This window comes from Sceloporus occidentalis, unplaced genomic scaffold (assembly GCF_023333645.1).
Source record: "Sceloporus occidentalis isolate IW3139 unplaced genomic scaffold, rSceOcc1.0.p SCAF_2, whole genome shotgun sequence".
Lineage (NCBI taxonomy): Eukaryota > Metazoa > Chordata > Lepidosauria > Squamata > Phrynosomatidae > Sceloporus > Sceloporus occidentalis.
Window position 1 is genome coordinate 123,124,969 of NW_028316982.1, and position 21,115 is coordinate 123,146,083.

Consider the following 21,115-nt stretch of genomic DNA (forward strand, 5'->3'; position numbering starts at 1 on the left):
GTTTTTATTTTTGGATTGTTGTTTTCCTCCTTTGTAAAGCGCTATGTAAAGCCTATGGTGCTATATAAATAAATGCAATAATAATAATAATAATAATAATAATAATAGATGAGGCAGAGAGCACAAGAGGTTAAGGTGGAGGGTGTGTGCAGCACAAAGAGACCTGTGTGAGAGAGGGGTGATACTCCCTCAGAGTGTGGTGGAGTCTCCCTCCTTGGAGGTCTTTAAACAGAGGGTGGGATAGCCATCTGTTGGGTAGGCTTTGATTTAGAGTTCCTGCATGGCAGGGGGGTTGGACTGGATGGCCCTTGTGGTCTCTTCCATCTCTATAATTATATGATTCTATGATAGGGTGCAATTAGTTTTTAAATAGAGGTTGGCTGGCCACTTCTCAGGGATGTGCATCCTGCACTATCATGGGGATGGATTAGATGGCCCTTGGGAGCCCTTCCAATTCTATGAGTCAGTCAGAAAATGAGCTGGAAATCCCTGACCCAAATGGTATGATGGCTATGAACTTGTCTTAGGCAAGCCATTTCATAACTTCAGTCCCATTCCTCATATGGGGATGGTAATACTAGCGGACTGTTGCAAGAAATATTGGAAATATGTAGTCAGTACTTACTATGTAAACATTATAACAGTACAGCATCCATGGATTCAACTATATCCATAGATTCAACCGTCCATAACTTTTAAATATTTAAAAGACAAAACAAAAAGCAAACCTTGATTTTACCATTTTATATAAGAGATACCATTTTCCTATAAATAAATAAATAAAATCTTTATTTCTATTTCCCTCCTCTCCCCATGGATCGAGTCGGGAGCACAACAGATAAAATCAACATTGCAATACATAAATTTCACAAACTCACAAACTCCTGCAATATATTAATTATCGGTCAATTATAAAAACAATATAAACATTATAATTACCATCTATGTGCACATCATGCATAGGAGTAAACATTTTACGGGTTCAGTTATAATAGATCAGGTGGGTAAGCCCACCGGAAGAGATCCGTCTTAAGTGCTTTCTTAAAAGCATCTAGAGTGTTAATAAGACAGATCTCTTCTGGTAGGCTATTCCAGAGTCTGGGGGCAACTATGTCACTGTGTGTGTGTGTGTGTGTGTGTGTGTGTGTGCGTGTGTGCGTGCGTGTGTATAATGGGACTTGAGCATCCATGGTTTTGGTATGAATGGGGGATTCCTGAATGAAAGCACAGTGGATACCAAGGGCCTACATATAGTTTTAAAACATACAGTTGGCCCTCCTTATAGACAGGCTTGCTTTCCGTGGCTTTGAGCTTACATGGAAGGCAAGCCCTGGCAGAAATAATGGGCTGCGTACTTGTGCCCCGCGCCCCATACGCTGCTGCGAGCACAGGCCTCCATTATATTCTATGGGAGTTGAGCATATGCTCTTTTCCCCATACGCAGAGTGTGTGTGTGTCCAGAACAGATCCCTCTTGTATGGGGAGGACGGACTGTATAATTTCATAAAACACAAAATTATCTTGAGAACTATGCATGCTTTTACTTTTAATACTGGCTATCATTTTCAACCTTTTCTGAGATTCAGACTATTTTTAAAATTATTTTTATTTTATTTTATTTTATATTGCGCCAATATACAATCACAACAATCAACAATAAATTTCAACATTACAAAAACAATCAGACAACAAAGAATACAACAAACAATAGAAATATTGTGACATTACTTCTCAGTATCCAGTGTACAGTTCTTTATAGTTTACCAATTCTTTTCTTTTTCAAATCTTGCAATTTTTCTAGATCTCATTGTCATTACAAATAAATCCATTTCAAAGTATGAACTACTTGGCCTAATGTCCTATTTTTTCTGTATTTGCATTTACAGTATATAATAATTTGTATAATACAGTTAATCATATCCAACCAAAATAACTTAACATTTTTGCATGAAATCTATATATGATATAGCATACCTAATGCATTACAACCCCTCCAACAAAATTATTATTATTATTATTATTATTATTAAGCTTTAATTATATAGCGCTGTAAATTTACACAGTGCTGTACATACAATCTTTTTAATTAGACGGTTCACATAAGGACATATTAGTATATTCTTGTTACATTAATTTTATGTTTTAAACAATATTATAATGTTTCCTTTATTACCTTTTCGTGTTCATTGTATTCCCACTAATAACTGTTTTTACTGTGCAAATATTCTCATTGTCAGCCAATTTCACTACTGTCTCACACATATTTCATTTTAAGCTTAACATGAAGAATGGAAGTAACAATACCTAATCAATAAGTAGAAATCACAATACCTTAAAAAATAAGCCTGTTATACAATCAGAAAACAAAAGTGTAGTTTTGACTTACCATTTCTCATCGTCCCTGCAGATACATAGAAATTCCCTGGTCTCAGTTGATTTTTCTCTGCAAATACTGTATAGAGACAATGTATATATTATATTTTAAGGTTCTCCAGCTCACCTAATTCAACTGTTAGTAATAAACACTGAAATAATTAAAATACAAAAAAGGCATAAAATTAAAATCAGCATAAGTAAAATGGAACAAAACCGGCAATTCCAAAATTATACATTTACATATAATCTTTATAAACTTAAAATATGTAAAATTAAAAGTGCCAGATTTCCCACCCACACAGTAACTGCAACATCAGTTTGAAATGCCTACTTAATTTGGTGATCTGCCAAATTGGATTTGATATTCATGATATCTGAATACTATAGACTGATTTAGACATCTCGTATCACCATGCAATTATTTCTGCAAACATTTTGGAACCACTTCTGACCATATAGCCAAGAGATGCTTGGGTAAACTACACTGAGATATTAATGTGACTGCTAGGATTTGCACAACTATTGTGGCTTAGAGAAAAATGGGACCTATTATGCAGATCATAGCAAAATGTGGACATCCTCTATGTGGTCAATGTCCCAGGAAAATTTCTCTGTGATTGGTAATACTGATACTTGTAATACTCCACCCCCCCACACATTCTGCCTACCTGTCTTTTGAAGAGGACAGAAAAAAGATCGATTGGCATCTTTGTCTTCCTTGATATAACCTCTTCCTTAATATATCCTCCTTGCCTTCCAACAGACAGTTCGTTAAGTATAACCTATTATTATAAGCTTAATTGACCTCGTAAATGGGAGTTCACTTCTGTTTACCATTTCTTTTCTACACTTTAATTTTTTTCTTCATATGGTTTCAAATAGTGCCATTAAAACTAGAACTTCATCAACATGAGAATTAAAACAATCTGATACCTATTATAAGCACACAAAGTATAAGTTTTCCCACTCTAGGCAATATCACCAAAATTTTGTTTTTGTAAAGTAATAATCAAGTGATTCTGGTTCAGCAGTCACCTTTGTAAATGTATGATTGTTTGTCCTGTTGTTTCAAGGAGGGATCAGGTCTGGGAACAGGAACAGGAGGTCTGTTGACCAGCTCTTGAGGGAAACTGTCTTGCTCCACTTTGTGGTAGACGTCTTCATCTTCACATTTATGATATATATCCTCTTTTGGTTCCGGCACATCTGCACTCACACCTAGAGAAGAAATAATAATCAGAAGCAAAGCCACACACAGGTAAGCAACTGTATATGTTTTATTTTTACAGCACTGAAAATGAGGTTTAATTTTTTAGAATATGTGCTCCATTATATGGTATACTATATGGAGCTCTGCAGTTGTGTTTACATGAATGTGGTTACAGTTCTTTTCAGACTTTCTCCAGCAAAACACTGAGGGTGGAAATGGAGGAGGCAGGGACAGAGTGTAGGCCCTTTGCTTCTTCTAGTAATTTAGAGAAAAGAATGCCCAAATTTGGGGGAGGAGTTGTGTTGGAAGGGAAATATCAAATGTTATAATGGAATGCATCATTCTAACATAAAACATGGATTGTAGCCTACATTTTTCAGAAACATTCTGATATTCATATCTGCACTTTAAATACAATTCATTTATCAAAATAATCACACCTAATTAGACTGTTAATCAGAGAATAATAAAATTTGAATATATATCAGTTCCACACTATGTTATCATCAAATAGTTAAATAAGGATTCAATTAAAAAAAAGCCTACAGTCTCTGTTTAATTTTGCTGTATTACTGATATTTGCACTAATAGCCAACCCTTATTCTTCCTTTCTTTGGTTAATTGTACATAATAATAATAATAATAATAATAATAATAATAATAATTTATATCCCATGTTGTGTCTATAGTATTTCCAATAATCAACATGTTAAAAGTGCAACAGTGCTTAGCACTGAAGAGTCAAGAATGCCTCAGATTGGGCAATAGTAATAGGGTTAGATACTTTGAGTGACCTAAAGTGTAATTCCTTCTTGTCTACATAATCTGACTCCTCTGGGTTGTGCACTGATACTCCCAGGGATGCTTCTCTATCTGTTCTCTTCCAGGCAGTACTCTCTCAGTTCTACCCAAGAATGAAACTAAATCAGTACCCTGAATAACTTTCCTATCTTTGAATGGGGTTCCTATAATAATCATGATCTCTAACCACTGCACATACTCTCTATCAAAACTAACTACTACTGACATAAAAGAAATAAATGTTTGCTATATTCTTGATCCACAGCAGGACAGGTGTACCAGCAGCACTGTTATGAGATCAAAGATTAGACACCTTCTTCTACTCATCTTTATTGACGCTTGAATGCTTGGCTATGACCATCACACAAGCAGAAGTCTGATAAATGCAATCTCAAGGGACAAGGGAGAACATCTAGTTGGAGAAGCTTGAGTCAGTGAGAAGTTATGAAATAAATACAGTGGAACATCATTTGCTCCAGTGTGTTGTTATATATTGGCCACATGTGGCTTGAACACAATAAGGAAAGTAATAAACCATGGGAATTAGGTTTCATTGGCATCAGATTGAATACTATTAACACAGCCACCAAGATGAGCTGCCTTGTTTGTTGAGAGTGTGGTTATTCTGTAATTCACTTGAGCATTTTGGAAAGGGCAAATATTAAATATTAAAAATGAAGAAAAGAAAGAAGAGATAGAATGTTGATGGGAGCATCCCACAATGCTCCCGTCTTTTTTGCTTGTGAGATAAAATCCTATGTTTCCTGGTCTGAATTTTTGCAATTTTGGTGGCAACAGAAACTTTAGCAGCATTGGGAGAGGATGCGGCCCCACCGAGTCCCTGAGGAAATTTATTATCTCAGCTTTAGCAGAAAGATATTTAGATAGTGTAGAAGAATAATTCTTAATTTTTTAACTATGGTAGAGAAGCTATAAATGTATTCTGAAAAATACCGTAGATGCATGTGTTGTAATTACACCAAAGATCCACGGGAATGTTCTACACTGTACTGGTGAGAAAAAAGGAATGTATCGTTTTATTATGTGAATATATGTGTACATATATGTGAGTATAACATTTTTACAGTTTCCATAGCAGTAGATATAACAGTCATTTGCAGCAAAACCAAGAAATAATCTCATAGATTTTTGGAGACAAATACAATGTCTCTAAATACATTTTTAGCATAATTTGATTGGTGTGATATCACAAAACATAATTGTTAAAGTTGTTGGTTTAATCCCTCCCCCCACATACACACACACTTAGCTTGTTGTTGTGTGCCTTCAGGTTGTTTCTGACTTATAGTGACCCTACTTATCGTGTTGTTATTTGCAAGATTTGTTCAGAGGGGGGTTGTTATTGTTTTCCTCTGAGTTAGAATCATAGAGATGGAAGAGACCACAAGGGCCATCCAGTCCAACCCCCCTGTCATGCAGGAACTCATAATCAAAGCACTCACAACAGATGGCCATCCAGTCTCTGTTTAAAGATCTCCGAGGAAGGAAACTCCACTACACTGAGGGAGTGTGTTCCACTGTTGAACAGCCCTTACTGTCAGGAAGTTCCTCCTAATGTTGAGGTGGAATCTCTTTTCCTGTAGCTTGCATCCATTGCTTCGGGTCCTGTTCTCTGGAGCAGCAGAAAACAAGCTTGCTCCCTCCTCAATATGACATGCCTTTAAGTGCTTAAACAGAGCTATCATATCACCGCTTAACCTTCTCTTCTTCAGGCTAAACATGCCCAGCTCCCTAAGGCGTTCCTCACAGGGCATGGTTTCCAGACACTTCACCTTTGGACACGCTCCAATCCTTTTTGAATTGTGGTGCCCAGAATTGTACACGATATTCCAGGTGGGGCCTGATCAAAGCAGAATAGAGTGGCACTATTACTTCCCTTGATCTAGACCCTATACCTCTATTGATACAGCCTAAAATAGCATTGGCCTTTTTAGCTGCGAAATCACACTGTTGTCTCATGTTCAACTTGTGGTCTACTTGAACTTCTAGATTTCTTTCACATGTAGTCTCCTTAAGACAGGTGTCCCCCATCTATGCATTTCATTTTTCTGCCCTAAGTGCAGTACCTTACATTTCTCCATGTTGAATTTCATTTTGTTAGCTTTGGCCCAGCTCTCTAATCTATTCAGGTCATTTTGAATTTTGACCCTGTTCTCCACAGTTGAGACTGTGTGCCTTGTCTAAGGTCACCCAGTGGATTATCATGGCTAAGCAGGGTTTCAAACCCTGGTCTCCAAAATCCTAGTCCAACACCCAAACCAGTACACCATGCTGGCTTTTACTATGTGTAATACAGAAATTACAAGGATTTTGGAGACATAGAGTAATACAGAAAATAGGTAACATCTGTACAGGTAAGAAGAGGCAAGCACTGAAGACATAGCCATGTTAGTCTGGAATATCAGTATGCAAAGGATCTTGTACCACCTTTAAGACTAACAGCAAGAAAGAAGGTGTAGCATGAGTAGATTTGATTTACTTCCTCAGATCTCTTTGCAAGCACTGAAGATGACTGGCTACTGTGGACTGAAAACATATATTTCAGCACCAGATTCATACTAAACTAATCATTATATTGCTGTTTTTGTACAGAGGAAGCACATACGTGGAAATAGGAAAATGGCCTTTACTTTTAGCTAATATCAAGAGACAATATTAAAAGTCCAAGACTTGTCCTCTCAATCACACATTCTCACCTTCTAAGAACTTGCGCATCATGTAGTCCTTTGGTGTTTGTGAAAAGGAGTTATTAGCATCTGACTGAAGCATTTCTACATCTGGGGGGAAAAGGCATACGTACATCATTTGCTGAATTCTTCAAAAGTTTATTTCATTTTTGCATTGTTTCTTCCATTCTCATATTACAGTTGTCACATGGAAGGCCATTGGAAAAGTTTTTGTAGGGAGCAGTGCAGACATACTGTACAATGTAACACCTGAATGCATCTCTGTTCCTTGTCTGGAACAATCCAATCTCAAAAGAAATCTCTGCCCCAGGGCTGCTTTTCTTCTTGACTGCTGGTGCACAGACACTTCATGCAGCCTGGACAAACTCTGGCCTTTGTATGTTACTAATGTTCTCTGTAAAAATTTCGAGAGACCTGACATGACTGGCCAAATATATCTGGTACAATGTCTACTGGATAATTAAGGAATAATTCCTCAACAGGGTAAGGAAACATATAAAGACCTGGATTTTCAACACTATAAATCCAAGGTTATTTCCACAATTAACATGAAAATATTTATCTAGTTGGAAACCAGGTTTCCAAGCAGTACAATAAACAGGAAGAAAAATGCTAACTTTTCCCAGCTCTATTTTTTATATTTTTGCAAGCTTTTAACAACACATGGGCCATATCTGCACTGCAGAAATAAAGCAGTTTGTCAGCACTTTAACTGCCATGGCTTAATACTATGGAATGCTGGGATTTGTACTTTGTTTTAGCATCAGCTGCTTGACAGCAAGAGAAGACTAAATATCTCACAAACCTACAAATCCCAGAATTCTATAGCACTAAGCCATGGCAGTTATAGTGATGTCAAACTGTGTTACTTCTGTAGTGCAGATGCAGTCATGGACATTGTAGTCCAATGAAAAAGAAGTTTCAAAGTTCTGCTTTGAACAGAATAAAAATCAAATTTTTCTCAGCTCTGTTTTTAACACTTTTTCCAAGCAATGCTTTTTAAAAATATGGGAGTTGTACGCCAACCAAATAAACTTTGCATAATAAAAAGAACGTTTTCTAAATCCTGCTTTTAAGATGCCTTGAAACCCAGACTGGGAAAAAGGCAAGATAAAATAGTATTTTTTGCAGGAGGAGCCAAGAGAACACTCCTATCTACACAAGTCTACTCAGAAGCAATCCTTATTGAATCTTATTAACTTCCAAGAGCTTAGAATATAACATAATCCAATGATAGTTTTGAGGGACTGAGCAAAAAGGCTGAGCCCATAATATCCTGGCCTGGGTGCTAACTCAAGTTGGCCCCTAAGATGGTGCGGGGATGGGCAGGTATTTACATGCCTGTTCCCTTGCTGGCCTGGGAACCTACTATTGGCACACACTCCTTACCTTTCTGCACCTTCACCCCTACTAAGAAGCCCCCCTCCATCGTGACTTTTGATGCGGAAATGGGGCACCTGCCTGCACTCACATGGCCAGCCACCCCATTTCAATGTCAAATGTAGCAACAGGGGGACTTCTTAGCAAGGGAAATGGCACAGAAAGGCAAGGAGCATGCAAAGGCCATCAAATCAGCTAGGGTTTGCCTCAGCATTTCCGTAAAATTCTGTGGCAAACCTGGAATCAGGCCAGATCCACCAGATCTGCATCCAATCTGCCAGGATCTGACTCAATTCCAGTCCTGAAGATTTGGCCTGCATCATCCAAACAGGACGATGCGAGGCTGTGGGGAACATGGATCTTTTGGTCCACATGGACAACCCCAAATTTTTTTCATGGAGAGTGCAAAGGAGAAAGTTGGAGAGAGAAAGAGGTAAGGAAGAAGAAGGAAGGAAGGAAGATCATATGAAACTCAAACTGTCATACAGTGTGCCTGCGCCGTATGCGGGCTTGCCATACACGGACTTGAGGTCATGCAGATGGTGAGCCCTAATATGGAGAATGGGGCACGCACCCATGGCACGCACTGTGCCGTGCGTTGCGGGGGCACGCTCCATTCAAATGAAAGGGGCTTGAGCATAAACTCAATTTGCCTTACACGGGGTGGTGGTGGTCCGGAATGTGTAAGGTGAGGGCGGACAGTACAAAATAATATACAACTTGTAGGGGATAGAAAAGAAAGAGAACAGGAAAAAGACAGGAATAAAGGAGTGAGAGAGATTAGTACAGCCACGAATTTGGAGTGGGGTGAGGGTGAAGAAAGAGAAAAAAGATTGAAAATATCAACTAAGATAGGAGGAGAAGGAGGAGGAGAAGAGAGAAGTGAACATTAAAATTAAAAGAGAAATGAATCAAGTGCTTGTTCAGTGCTGAAAAAGAATGATATTGTGCCACACTTTTTGCTGATCATATGCTAACAGTGGTGCAGAAGTCTAGAGCAGCCGCTCTGAAGCACTGTGGCAGTGGGACCAGCAGTGCATGAATCTTTTTTCAAGGCACTGTCCTCACCTGAAATTCCACACACACACCCAACACCCATTGGAGAGGACTTAACATACAGACACCCAATTTTTGAATGCTATGAAAAGGAGCATTCTCTTTCCTACAAAAATCAAAAGAGGGCCAGAAGTTTATTTATATTTACACTTCCAGTCACCAAACTTTATCCTAACCAAGCAACAGGTTATGAGAGTGGCAAAGTTGAAAGGGATTTATGGATTTATGTTTTTGTATTTACCATATATTGTAGTAGAGCATATATGTAGAATTTAAAAGCAATATGAACACTATATACATACACAAATCCTCTGTGGCACTGGGAAAAGCGCCAGCCATGGATTCATAGAGCTCTTCATCACAGCCAGGATTCAGAGAACACTTCATCAACAGATCTGTAGAGAGGTGAGCCATGGATTCATAAACAGAACCATCTTCTGTTCCTTGCATCAGCTCTTCTTTTATGTGACTTTTCAGCATGTCTGCAGTCTCCTGCAGAAAAAAAGAAGTGCAACAAACCCTTATCTGAGACAATGGGGACTGTCAACGAACCCAACTAAAAGCACACCCACACAATTAGTTCAAAGGATGCCACACTACTCATTCAAAGGCAGTACATAATGCATACCCAGTCTGCAACTTCATGTACTGTTATCCAGCCCATACACAAAGATGCCAACAATAAAACCTAGAGAATGGGAGGAGTAATCAACTGCAACCTAGATTGTGTACTAAAATAATCTGGTCCCAGAAATTCCAGGACAGCCAAACAAAAAGGGTTTCTACCATCTCTGACCTTCAATCATAAAGGCACTAGTTATGAGTAACCACCAACTAACCACAGTAAGGAATTTATCACATGGGAGAAATCTCATCAAAAGGGGGATTTAAAAGGTAGAAAAAACACATGTCTTTGTTAAACATCTGTTAACCCAAATGGAAAGTAAACAAAAATCGCTCCTTTTTACTTTCGAGATTCCCCCTCCCCCAAAAAAGGGAGCAGCTTTTATCTACTTTCCCTCCACTTTCTGTTCAGGTTAACATTAGTTTTGCAATGACGGTGTGTGAAATTCAACCCACTTTTGTGTTTTTCCCCAATTTAAACCCCCGTTTTTGCACGGGATTTCCCCCAGGTGATAAACTCCTACCACTATATATACCCTGTATATGAAACATGAAGCAGTTTCTCTGACATGAAAATGGAAGTATCTGAACGGTCACCTGCCAATGTCTCCAGTCCCTAATTCTAAAAAGTGCTATCTATTGTCATTCTGGAGATGGTTTGTAAAGCTCTATTCTTCAGATGATTATTATACTGTCAAAATGGCATCCAAATGACCTGGACTTTCAGGGCAAATATATCTTTATTCTCTGAAGAACATTCAAATTTTATTATCACGTTCTACAAGAATAAGACTGTATGTAAAGTGTAGCACTAGAATCTTTGTTGTTATTGTTTCAGTGTGAGACATCATTCTATGTAGTTAAGCTTTAGTCACAATATTTATGTCTCCATCACAAAATTACCAAAAGGGAATTGATGGGAAACAAACCAGCTTACCACATATTCATCAATAAACTGTCGTAGATCTTTGAATCCATGTTTCTCTGCAAGGTTGTTAGGATACCAACCATGCTTGTTGGCAACACTATAGGCCTGTAGGGCTCCTGGGCATGTAAGCAAAAGAGCAGTAAGGTTCTTCAGTCCATATTTTGCAGAAAAATGCAGAAGTGTGGGCAGTTCTTCATCCCTTTGGCCTGAAGAAGAAAAAAAGGTAAATAATTTATTGTTAGCATCAGCTGTGCCAGCAAGTGTTACATGAAATACCTGCAACTGAAACAGAAATAAAGCTGTCTTTCAAAATGGACTCACAATTTTATCTAGTTTAAAAGAGAGAAGCTAGACTGGTACCTGGAGTGGTTGATATAATCACATTATTCCAGTACTTTGCCATCTGTACTACCTTCCAGTCCACTTCCACATTAATTCAAACTATGGGTTTTAAACTTTCAAACATAAAACAGCTTCCAACCAGGCTATCTAAAGGAATGTTTCCTCCCTTATCTTTTCACTTGAATTCTAATGTCATAATTTAAGATTCTAGCATTTCTTGCATTGGTGATTTTACTTTTGCTTTATGAGCTGCAGTGTTCTTTTGATGAATCAACAGACTTGTCCTAGATAGACAGATATGCATACGCATAACCAAGTTGGGACTCAAGAAGTTCATGTTACTGTTGTTGTGTGCCTTCAAGGCGTTTCTGACCTATAGTGACTTTAAGGCAAACCTATTACAGGGTTCTCTTGGCAAGATTTGTTCAGAAGGGGTTTGCCTTTGCCTTCCTAAGCCTGAGAGAATGTGACTTGTGTAAAATTACCCACTGAGTGGCTGACTCAAACATCCAGCGTTGTAGACCAACACTCAAACTACTACACCACACTGGTTCTCTATAATGTCCAACATTTCAGGGACAAAAATAGAGACACACATGGCCAAACAATATCAGGGTGTGGCCAAGATGGCAAAGATTATTGAGGGGAAAAAATATATAAGCCAGGAGAGGCTGCAGCAGTTTGCTTTTGCCTAAGCCAATCAAGAAGAGCAGAATTCCACCCCTCCTCTCCTCTCCCCCACTGGATTGAGTGCAACCAACTTTGGCACTCTGAACTAAGTTTACAGCAACAGAAGTAAACTGAGAACAAAGGGGGAAAGAGAAAGGAAAGTCTCATTTATTCCTACCATAGTATTATGCATTTTAAATACACGTGAGCACTGTAAGTATTTATGGAATATTTTTCCAACCAAACTCACTAGTAATGTTTTCTTCCTCTAGCTGGTTGATCCCTAAGAGATGCAAACCACATGCTGGAAGGTTCTTTTTCAATGATTCTGTCAGAATTTTGTCCAGAGCTTCTGTGTTGTAAGGTACTATTTTAAACGCCTGAATACAAAAAGGAATCCATCAATACCAGAAATATTTAAAAACAAAACTCTGAAACTGAATGTATCTATAATTTGTCCATTGCCTTAAAAATCTTGGGAATACCTTTATTGGAGAACTGCTTGCCAGCATTCAGCCAATAAATGCTCCATAACAGATTGATTGATTTAAACAGGAGGGTAGCAATGCTGCATTCTAATGGTAGAAGCTCCTCAGCTTCTGACCACTGGTAAAAATGTGGTTTCTCAATATACACACTCAATGAGATTATAGTTTTTGAAAATAAGATCATAAATAAAGATATAAATATTGGACATCCTATGTTTCCTTTTCAGATTGAAGCTGCAGTTACATTATAGAAATAATATAGTTTGACACCACTTTAAGTGCTGTAGCTCCTTCCTATGGAATCTTGTGATTTGTAGTTTTACAAGGTCTTTAGGCTTCTTTGCGCAAGAAAGCTGGTGCCTCATAAAATTACAAATCCCAGAATTTTGTGGGATGGAGCCATGGCTGTTAAATAGTCTCAAATTACATTATTTCTACAGTACAGATGCACCTGGAGTTTCTAAAATCATGTTAGTGGCTACACTAATGAGGCTGTCTGCCTTGTTCTGACTTCAGTGACTTGGGCCCTCACTGGCGGTGCTGGCTGGCTCACAGGACTGCATCAGAAGGCAGCTGCTCATCATCAATGCATTTTGCTGCTGCAGGTAAGGGGGAGATTCTGTTGGTATTTGTGGTTAGAACACTCCAGGGGCAGCCTGGAGTATTCTGGCAAATGTAGATGAGCCCAAAGCCAATTTTCCTCCAAAAGGACACCAGGACAGCCAATAGATCTGCTACACTGAGAACGGCAAAAACCATCTTGATTTGACTGCCACTCTGCTCTTTCCACGTTGAATGGGAGCTCGGCCAATGTTGAAATCTATTCTTTGGAGGAGGATCAGCAGTAAAATCAACAGTGGATTCACTGCCTCCATAGTCCCCAGCAGCCCTTGGAATTAATACTGGGTCTGTCAATTCAGAAGTCATTATTGTCACTGCCACCGTCATTATTTATACCCCACATTTCCTCCCCAAATTAGGACTCAAGGCAACTTACAATATAACCTTAAAATATAATACAGTTACAAAAGATCAGCATTAAAATGGAATGAAGTTGCCAACAACATTTTAAAACAATTTAAAATACAGAGTTAAAAATGATAAAAAGCAGCTTTAAAAAACAGTACAGTTAAAACAGAAAAAGTAGATTATCCTTCCCCTATCCCTTTCTTTAAAACCTTTTAGTTTTCCAAAGCCCATTGGAATAAAAAAAAATTTCTGCCGATGGAAAGATTGCAAGGAGTAGGTCATTCCATCCTCCCTTGTAAGGTGGCTGGGGCTGCTTACACATCTCTACACCAATCATGCCAGTAAAAGAGGTGAGACTAAGGGCTTCTCTTGGCTTTCTGGCAAGCTATATCTCCACATATGAGCCTGCCCTAGCCCAAATCTAAGCCACAGAGTTAACAACCAACACTTTGAACCGTGTATGGAAACAGACCAGCCACCAGTGGAGCTATTGTAGAAAGGAGGTAGTATGGGCGCTAAAATTCAGCACAATTTTTTAAAAAAATTCTCAGCTCTCACCTAGAATCATAGAGTTGGAAGACACCACAAGGGCCATCCTCCCATTAATTCCAGTAGTAACTTCCCAGTAATTCCACTAGTTAGACCACTTACTGCTGCTTGGGTTTCCACATTAGTTTTTCCAGAAGCTGTTGCTACTTCTACTGAGCCAACCTGCATCCACATTGTAGAAATAATTCAGTTTGACACCACATTAACTGCCACATTAACTGCTCTGACAGAGAGGGCTAATTGACTCACAAAACTGCAGTTCCCAGAATTCCAAAGGACTAAGCCATGGCAGCTAAAGTGGTGTCAAACTGGATTACTTCTGCAGTGAGGATGCAGCATCAGTGGTATAATGAAGCCAGGACTCACAGGAATGAAGAACCATTTTGATTAACAATAGCAATAGGAAGTACATTTCTATACTGCTTACCAGTGCACTTAAGCACTCCCCAAGTGGTTTACAAAGTGTAAGCTAATTTGCCCCAACAAACTGGGTACTCATTTTAGCAACCTCAGAAGGATCCAAACCTGAGTTGAGCTTGAGCCTCTGAACTTGCAACCTTATGGTTTGTGAGTAAGTGTCTGCAGTATTGGCATTTAACCACCGCACCACCAGGCCTCTGGTGGAGGAGGATGGATATCATCTCCTGGCCCACTCTAACATCCCTCTGAGCTTCACAGGTGCAAAACACACTGCAGAAATAATCCAGTTTTGGACCACTTTATCTGCCCTGGCTCAGTGCTAGGGAATCCTTATACTGTAGTTTATTGTGGCACCAGAGCTCTCTGACAGAGAAGACTAAATGTCTCACAAAACTACAGTTCCCAGAATTCCCAGTCTGTTCCAGACCTTAATCTTCCACAGATGTATTCCATCCCTTTTCAGAGTAATTCCATCTGGCAACTGTTGCTACATTTCATGGTAGCAAATACCACTGTTCTTTCCTCTGTTTCATTAGAAGCTACATTTTACCTGACACATGAATTCCACTGGATTTGCGGCTGCAGCCAACAAGTTGCTAATTTCCTCCATATCAGTGTAATAGCTGACGCTTGCTTCAACTATCATTAAATCACCAGAAAATAACCGCAGACACGCAGTTCCAGGTGGTAATTCTGGAAGATGAGACAAAGATTAATCATCAACACTTAACCTGAAAGAAAATTCACGATACTTTGAAAGCAATTTCAATTTGTGTATGACTGTCCATATGTATTTCTTTAAACCATAGAGCAGCTGAATGTATAGGCGCTGAAGAGCCACTGAGTCTTTATTTAGAATGATTTGCTTTTTTGAGAGACAGCTTAGAGTCTTTGCCTTTGTTCTACTCTTAATTTGCAATTGCCTTATTTCAGAGATTATTGGGCTGTTTGATTATGGCAATTCTTTATTTGGTTATACTGATGGTTCTATCCACCCACATAAGAAAGACCTGAAGATAGCATGGACATTTGCCTGTTGTGGATGGCATCACATGAATCTCTGTAAGAAACACGTTAATGACCATAGGTTATTTTTTCTGGGTGGCCAGGTTGTAGCCATGGTTCAGATTCCTTTTATGAGTTTTAAACGATAGGCAGGCTACACTTGCTTTTGGAACATGGAGATGTCATTCATTATCTGTTGACTGTAAGATTACAGTACTGTAACATGCTCTTTGCATTAAACTGAAGTTATATCCACACACTATATAATTAAAGTAATTTGATACTATTGTTAGTGATCTTGCCTCCAGTCTAGGGAATCTTGGAATTTGTAGTTTGGTGAGATACTCAGAATTCTAAGTCAGACAGTTTTGGTATGTATTTCCCTGAACTACAGCACTATAATACAATGCTACAGATGCTAATATCTAATTGAATGGAACCATGATAGTTAAAGTAGTCCCAAACTGCTATAACTGCATAGTTGTATGTCTAGATTTAAAATCAGTGTAACAAAGTGAAGCAGTAATGGCATCAGCAATAATAATCTTGTATCCTTAGAAGAAAGTTTCGAGAAGAATGCTTAAGAAAGAGTGGTCTGTATAAAATTTGAGTTAAGGTTACCATCAAAAGAATTTACAGGCACAGGTAAATCTTGGAGTATATGTCATCAATATCCACCCTTCTTTTGCCTTGGACTGTGTAATGGGAAATATGACTTGCATCAAGCTGACCATTAATGCTATTTTATGGAAAGGGCAGTTTTATGCGTTCACAAGAATTATTCAATCCTAAATGTAGCACAGTAAAAAATGAGGAGACATTTCTACAAATAAGTGTCAGAAAAGCATGTCACCAAAAAGCAATGGTAGCACTGTTTTAAAAGGGAGTAATGACATTATGCATACTACAAGAAATATTGCTTTCACAACCGCTTGAATGTGTGGTAAAAGATAACATTAGAGAAACTTGCAGACTTCCATATTGTTGATCGTATCTGAAAATAAAACAGGAAGGTCAAGAATTTTCCATGGAGAGTCTTCATGCTTCCAGCTTGTTTTAGCCACAATCGAAATCAAACCAGAGACTGTAGAAACATAGCGCTTCTGACTAAGAACTCTTAACCTAAACATTCACATATTTGCTACTTTTTGGAGAGTGGATGAAAGTGTCAGTCACTGGCAATGATAGCAGGTGGCTTCCTTGTCAAATGGAGTAGTGAATCAACTCTGGATTTCTTTCCAAGATATTCAGGTTGCAATATGCTATCCCAAAAATAGGTTCAGAATCTTGATTTCAGGGGAAATTTGCTATAGTCTTAAGCCAGAAAAGTACAACATTTATTGTGATGGACTGTACTGAAAAAATATCTGCTTGAAAATGAAACAAGAGTTCATTGTGATTGCATTGGTATGTTTAGTCTATTTAGGCAAATAGGAGAAATTATTTTGTTTTAATTAAGAATCTGGAATCACAGACTCATAGAGTTGGAAGGGACTGCAAGGGTGATTAGTCCAACTCCCTGCCATGCAGAAACACAAAACTAAAACACATCTGAGTGACTGCCATCCAACCTCTAAAGATCGCCAAAGAAGGAGAGTCCACTACTCTCTGAGGCAATCTATTCCACTGCTGAATATCTCTTACAAGAAATTCTTCCTAATGTTTATGTTGAATCTCTTTTTTTTTTTTTTTTGAAAACTGAATCGAGTTTATTCAAACTTCATGTGCTATTTCTTTACACATTGTCTTCTGGATATAAACTAATGAAATATTAGCAAAAATGTAATATTTTTTAAAAGACATATAACCATCACATTTATAGATTGAAGAAAAGTTCTTTTAAGTTTCCCAAAATATCATTTGGTGAAAATGAACGGGTGCTTTGGACATTTGGCTGAGTGAGGGAAACAAGTTATGCAAGTGAGCTTCTGCTTCCTGTGGAGACTGTTCTCCCCATGTTTGGAAGTCATGCATCAGCCCATCAGACCCGCAACCCCCTACTTCAGATATTATTCAGTGCAAAAACACGAATCATAATCTAATCAGGCTATTTTAGATGGCCACATTTTACCAATCATCTATTTGTAGCTTTATGTAAATTAACTACTTATAACAGGTGCTGGCTGCAGCCTTGAAAAGAAGTAGCAATTTCTTGTTTGCTGATTGCTGTTAATTCACTTTTGAAACAAGGATCAATTTTGCTAATATTTTCTGCCAGAGAAATGAAGGTTAATAAAGGGATGCCACCTTTTGTACTTACCAGGCGTGCAAACTGAGACTGTATATTCATTCTCCATCCTAGCCTGTACTCGCACTGGCTGATGGCTGTCAGAGGAAAATTCCACTTCCATTTTTACTTGGCTATCAAGCTTGCATTTTAAGATCATGTAAACTGTTGTCTGCACCTAAAAACAGAGCATAAGATTTTTAAAAGTAGAATCCATCACTTCTGAGAAGACCCCGTACCCCACAGAAGAGCACAGTAAAATCCTATGAATGACAGATTCCTGTTCTTCAATGTCAGGAGGCAGAAAGAGCAATTTGTGCCAAATTACAAGACAAACGGTTTGTGTATATGTATCCTCCAGTGGGCTTGGGACTATGATTTCTTTGTTTCAAAAAGTACAGTACTTCCTGCTTGTAGTTCTCAGTCCACAATCTTCAATTTTTAGTCACATTGTTTTCATTTAATACTAAATCACTGCCTCACATGGAAAACATGTGAATGGTAAATGCAAATATCCTAATTCAGATAAATCCGAGTTGATGTATATTATGCCTCTGTAGACCAGTCTGTTTGATTCATGTACCACAGACTGATGGAACCAATTATGTTTCAGAATTTACCAGGGGATTTTCCCCCTCACTTTGGTGGCTACTGTGCGGATGGATGGCCTTACTAGTTTCAGCCACTGACATAGTTGTTCATAGTTTTCGCTCAACCGTTCTGATCTGCACATGAACATGAACTAGTGACTTCCACACAACTGTGGGACTTTCTTCCCTCACAATTGCAGTAGTAACAATAATGGTAAGAACTTCAATAACTATACTCTTTGTAACAATTCAATGTTTGTGCTGTCTTGTAATTTTAACTTTAACAACCATGAATTGGGTACTTTCTCCACATATGGCATATAATTTTAAATGTAACATTGGTTCCTATTTAACGTCTTTCTTTCTTCTTTAACAGTTACTACTCATCATAAAGGATCTGAATAAATAGAACAGATAAGTATACAATTCCAGATTCCTTCATATCCTCTACCAAAAGTCCAAATAAAGTAGAATATTAGTCAGTTAATAAGCAATCACTTTTGTGAGTTGTATGCATTTAAATTAAAAAAAAAACACTGAATAATGGTAACTAGTGGAATTACTGAGCATTTCAGCTAACTTCCTTTTCCCTATCCTTCTGCCTCTGCTTGCTCCAGAGGATTTTCTAGCCCTCCAGAATCGGACACTTAGCAGGCTGTAGTCAAGAGGGAAGATCACCTCTCCCATTTCTGCAGGATTCTGCCAGGGGATGACTGGCATTGAATATTGTCCAATGTTTGACTCCACGATATAGAAAATTGGTCCTGTTCATTAATTTTAATAAGAGCCTTTGAGCTCTTATTAAATTCAATAGTACTGTTTTCATATTTGAAAACTCCTGGAGAACAGGAGAGATCCCAGCAGACTGGCGAAGGGCAAACGTTGTCCCCATCTTCAAAAAGGGGAAAAAAGAGGATCCCAACAATTATCGTCCAGTTATTCTGACATCAGTTCTAGGAAAGACTCTGGAGCAGATCATTAAACAGAGAGTCTGTGAACATCTAGAAGGCAGTGCCATAATCACAGAAAGTCAACATGGGTTTCAGAGAAACAAGTCATGCCAGACAAATCTAATCTCTTTCTTTGATAAAATTACCAGCTTGGTAGATGAAAGGAATGCTGTGGATATAGTATATCTTGATTTCAGTAAGGCCTTTGACAAGGTTTCCCATGACATTCTTGCAAACAAGCTTGTAAAATGTGGGCTAGACAAAGGAACTGTTAAATAGATCTGTAATTGGTTGACCGGCCGAACCCAAAGGGTGCTCAACAATGGCTCCTTTTCATCCTGGAGAGAAGTGACCAGTGGGGTCCCACAGGGCTCTGTCCTGGGCCCAGTGCTATTCAACATCTTTATCAATGACCTGGATGACAGAATTGGGAGCATACTTATCAAATTTGCAGATGACACCAAATTAGGGGGAATAGCTAATACCCCAGAGGACAGGATCAAGATTCAAAATGACCTGAATAGACTAGAAAGCTGGGCCAAAGCTAACAAAATGAAATTCAACACAGAGAAATGTAAGGTATTGCACTTAGGGCGGAAAAATAAAATGCACAGATATAGGATGGGTGACACCTGGCTGAATGAAACTACGTGCGAAAGGGATCTAGGAGTCCAAGTAGACCACAAGTTGAAGATGAGTGAACAGTGTGATGTGGCAGCTAAAAAGGCCAATGCTATTTTAGGCTGCATCAATAGAAGTATAGTGTCTAGATCAAGAGAAGTAATAGTGCCACTGTATTCTGCTTTGGTCAGGCCCCACCTAGAATATTGTGTCCAGTTCTGGGCGCCACAATTCAGAAAGGACATTGAGAAACTGGAGCGTGTCCAAAGGAGGGCGACAAAAATGGTGAAGGGTCTGGAAACCATGCCCTATGAGGAACGACTTAGGGAGCTGGGGATGTTTAGCCTGGAGAAAAGAAGGTTAAGAGGTGATATGATAGCCCTGTTTAAATATTTGAAAGGATGTCATATTGAGGAGGGAGCAAGCTTGTTTTCTGCTGCTCCAGAGAACAGGACCCGGAACAATGGATGCAAGCTACAGGAAAAGAGATTCCACCTGAACATTAGGAGGAACTTCCTGACAGTAAGGGCTGTTCGACAGTGGAATGCACTTCCTCGGAAGGTGATAGAGTCTCCTTCCTTGGAGGTCTTTAAACAGAGGCTGGATGGCCATCTGTCAGGGATGCTTTGATTTGGATTTCCTGCATGGCAGGGGGTTGGACTGGATGGCCCTAGTGGTCTCTTCCAACTCTACGATTCTATGATTCTATGATTCTACTGCTCCCAGCTAGTGATGCATTCTAAGAAACATTACTCACAGATCAGAATAAAACTATGAGCTAAATTCTGACCAAGATGGCTGACCATTATTAGCAAGGTTTGCATACTGCTCTTAGCTTTGTGAGATTAATTATTATCTATAAGCATATAACAATATGTAAGGATTCCACAAGACACAATGAAGTCTCCCGGTTAACAGTCCAACTTAGTTAAAAAGTTGTCTAGTAGAAATGTGAGCCCTGGAAATTACAACATTCCGCATTGCAAAGCTGAAGTGTCACAAGCATCCATTAAGGTTGGCCAGACAGAAACTTTTCCAAAGATTTACAATATTATTGAAAGACCTTAAATAGCCTCCACTTGGTGGTGGAATACAAACTATTTGCATCATAAATATACAAAGTACAGTCTTAATTGAGGTAGTATTTGAAAGTGAAACTAAGCAAAACTAAGAACTGAGAAAGATAGCATAGCACTCAAAAA

At 38.6% G+C, this 21,115-nt stretch overlaps 1 protein-coding gene across 1 annotated transcript in view; it reads right to left on the reverse strand.

Moving 5' to 3' along the window:
- Positions 1-21,115, reverse strand: part of PIK3AP1 (phosphoinositide-3-kinase adaptor protein 1) — a 61,945-nt gene that overhangs the window by 22,194 nt on the left and 18,636 nt on the right. Inside the window, exons 4-11 of the mRNA XM_089510823.1 lie at positions 17,786-17,930; positions 15,071-15,213; positions 12,345-12,474; positions 11,093-11,289; positions 9,834-10,023; positions 7,105-7,185; positions 3,412-3,594; positions 2,387-2,452 (exon numbers count right to left, since the gene is read on the reverse strand). Coding sequence (XP_089366949.1) covers positions 2,387-2,452; positions 3,412-3,594; positions 7,105-7,185; positions 9,834-10,023; positions 11,093-11,289; positions 12,345-12,474; positions 15,071-15,213; positions 17,786-17,930 — 1,135 coding nt within the window. The remainder of the gene's footprint in view (positions 1-2,386; positions 2,453-3,411; positions 3,595-7,104; positions 7,186-9,833; positions 10,024-11,092; positions 11,290-12,344; positions 12,475-15,070; positions 15,214-17,785; positions 17,931-21,115) is intronic.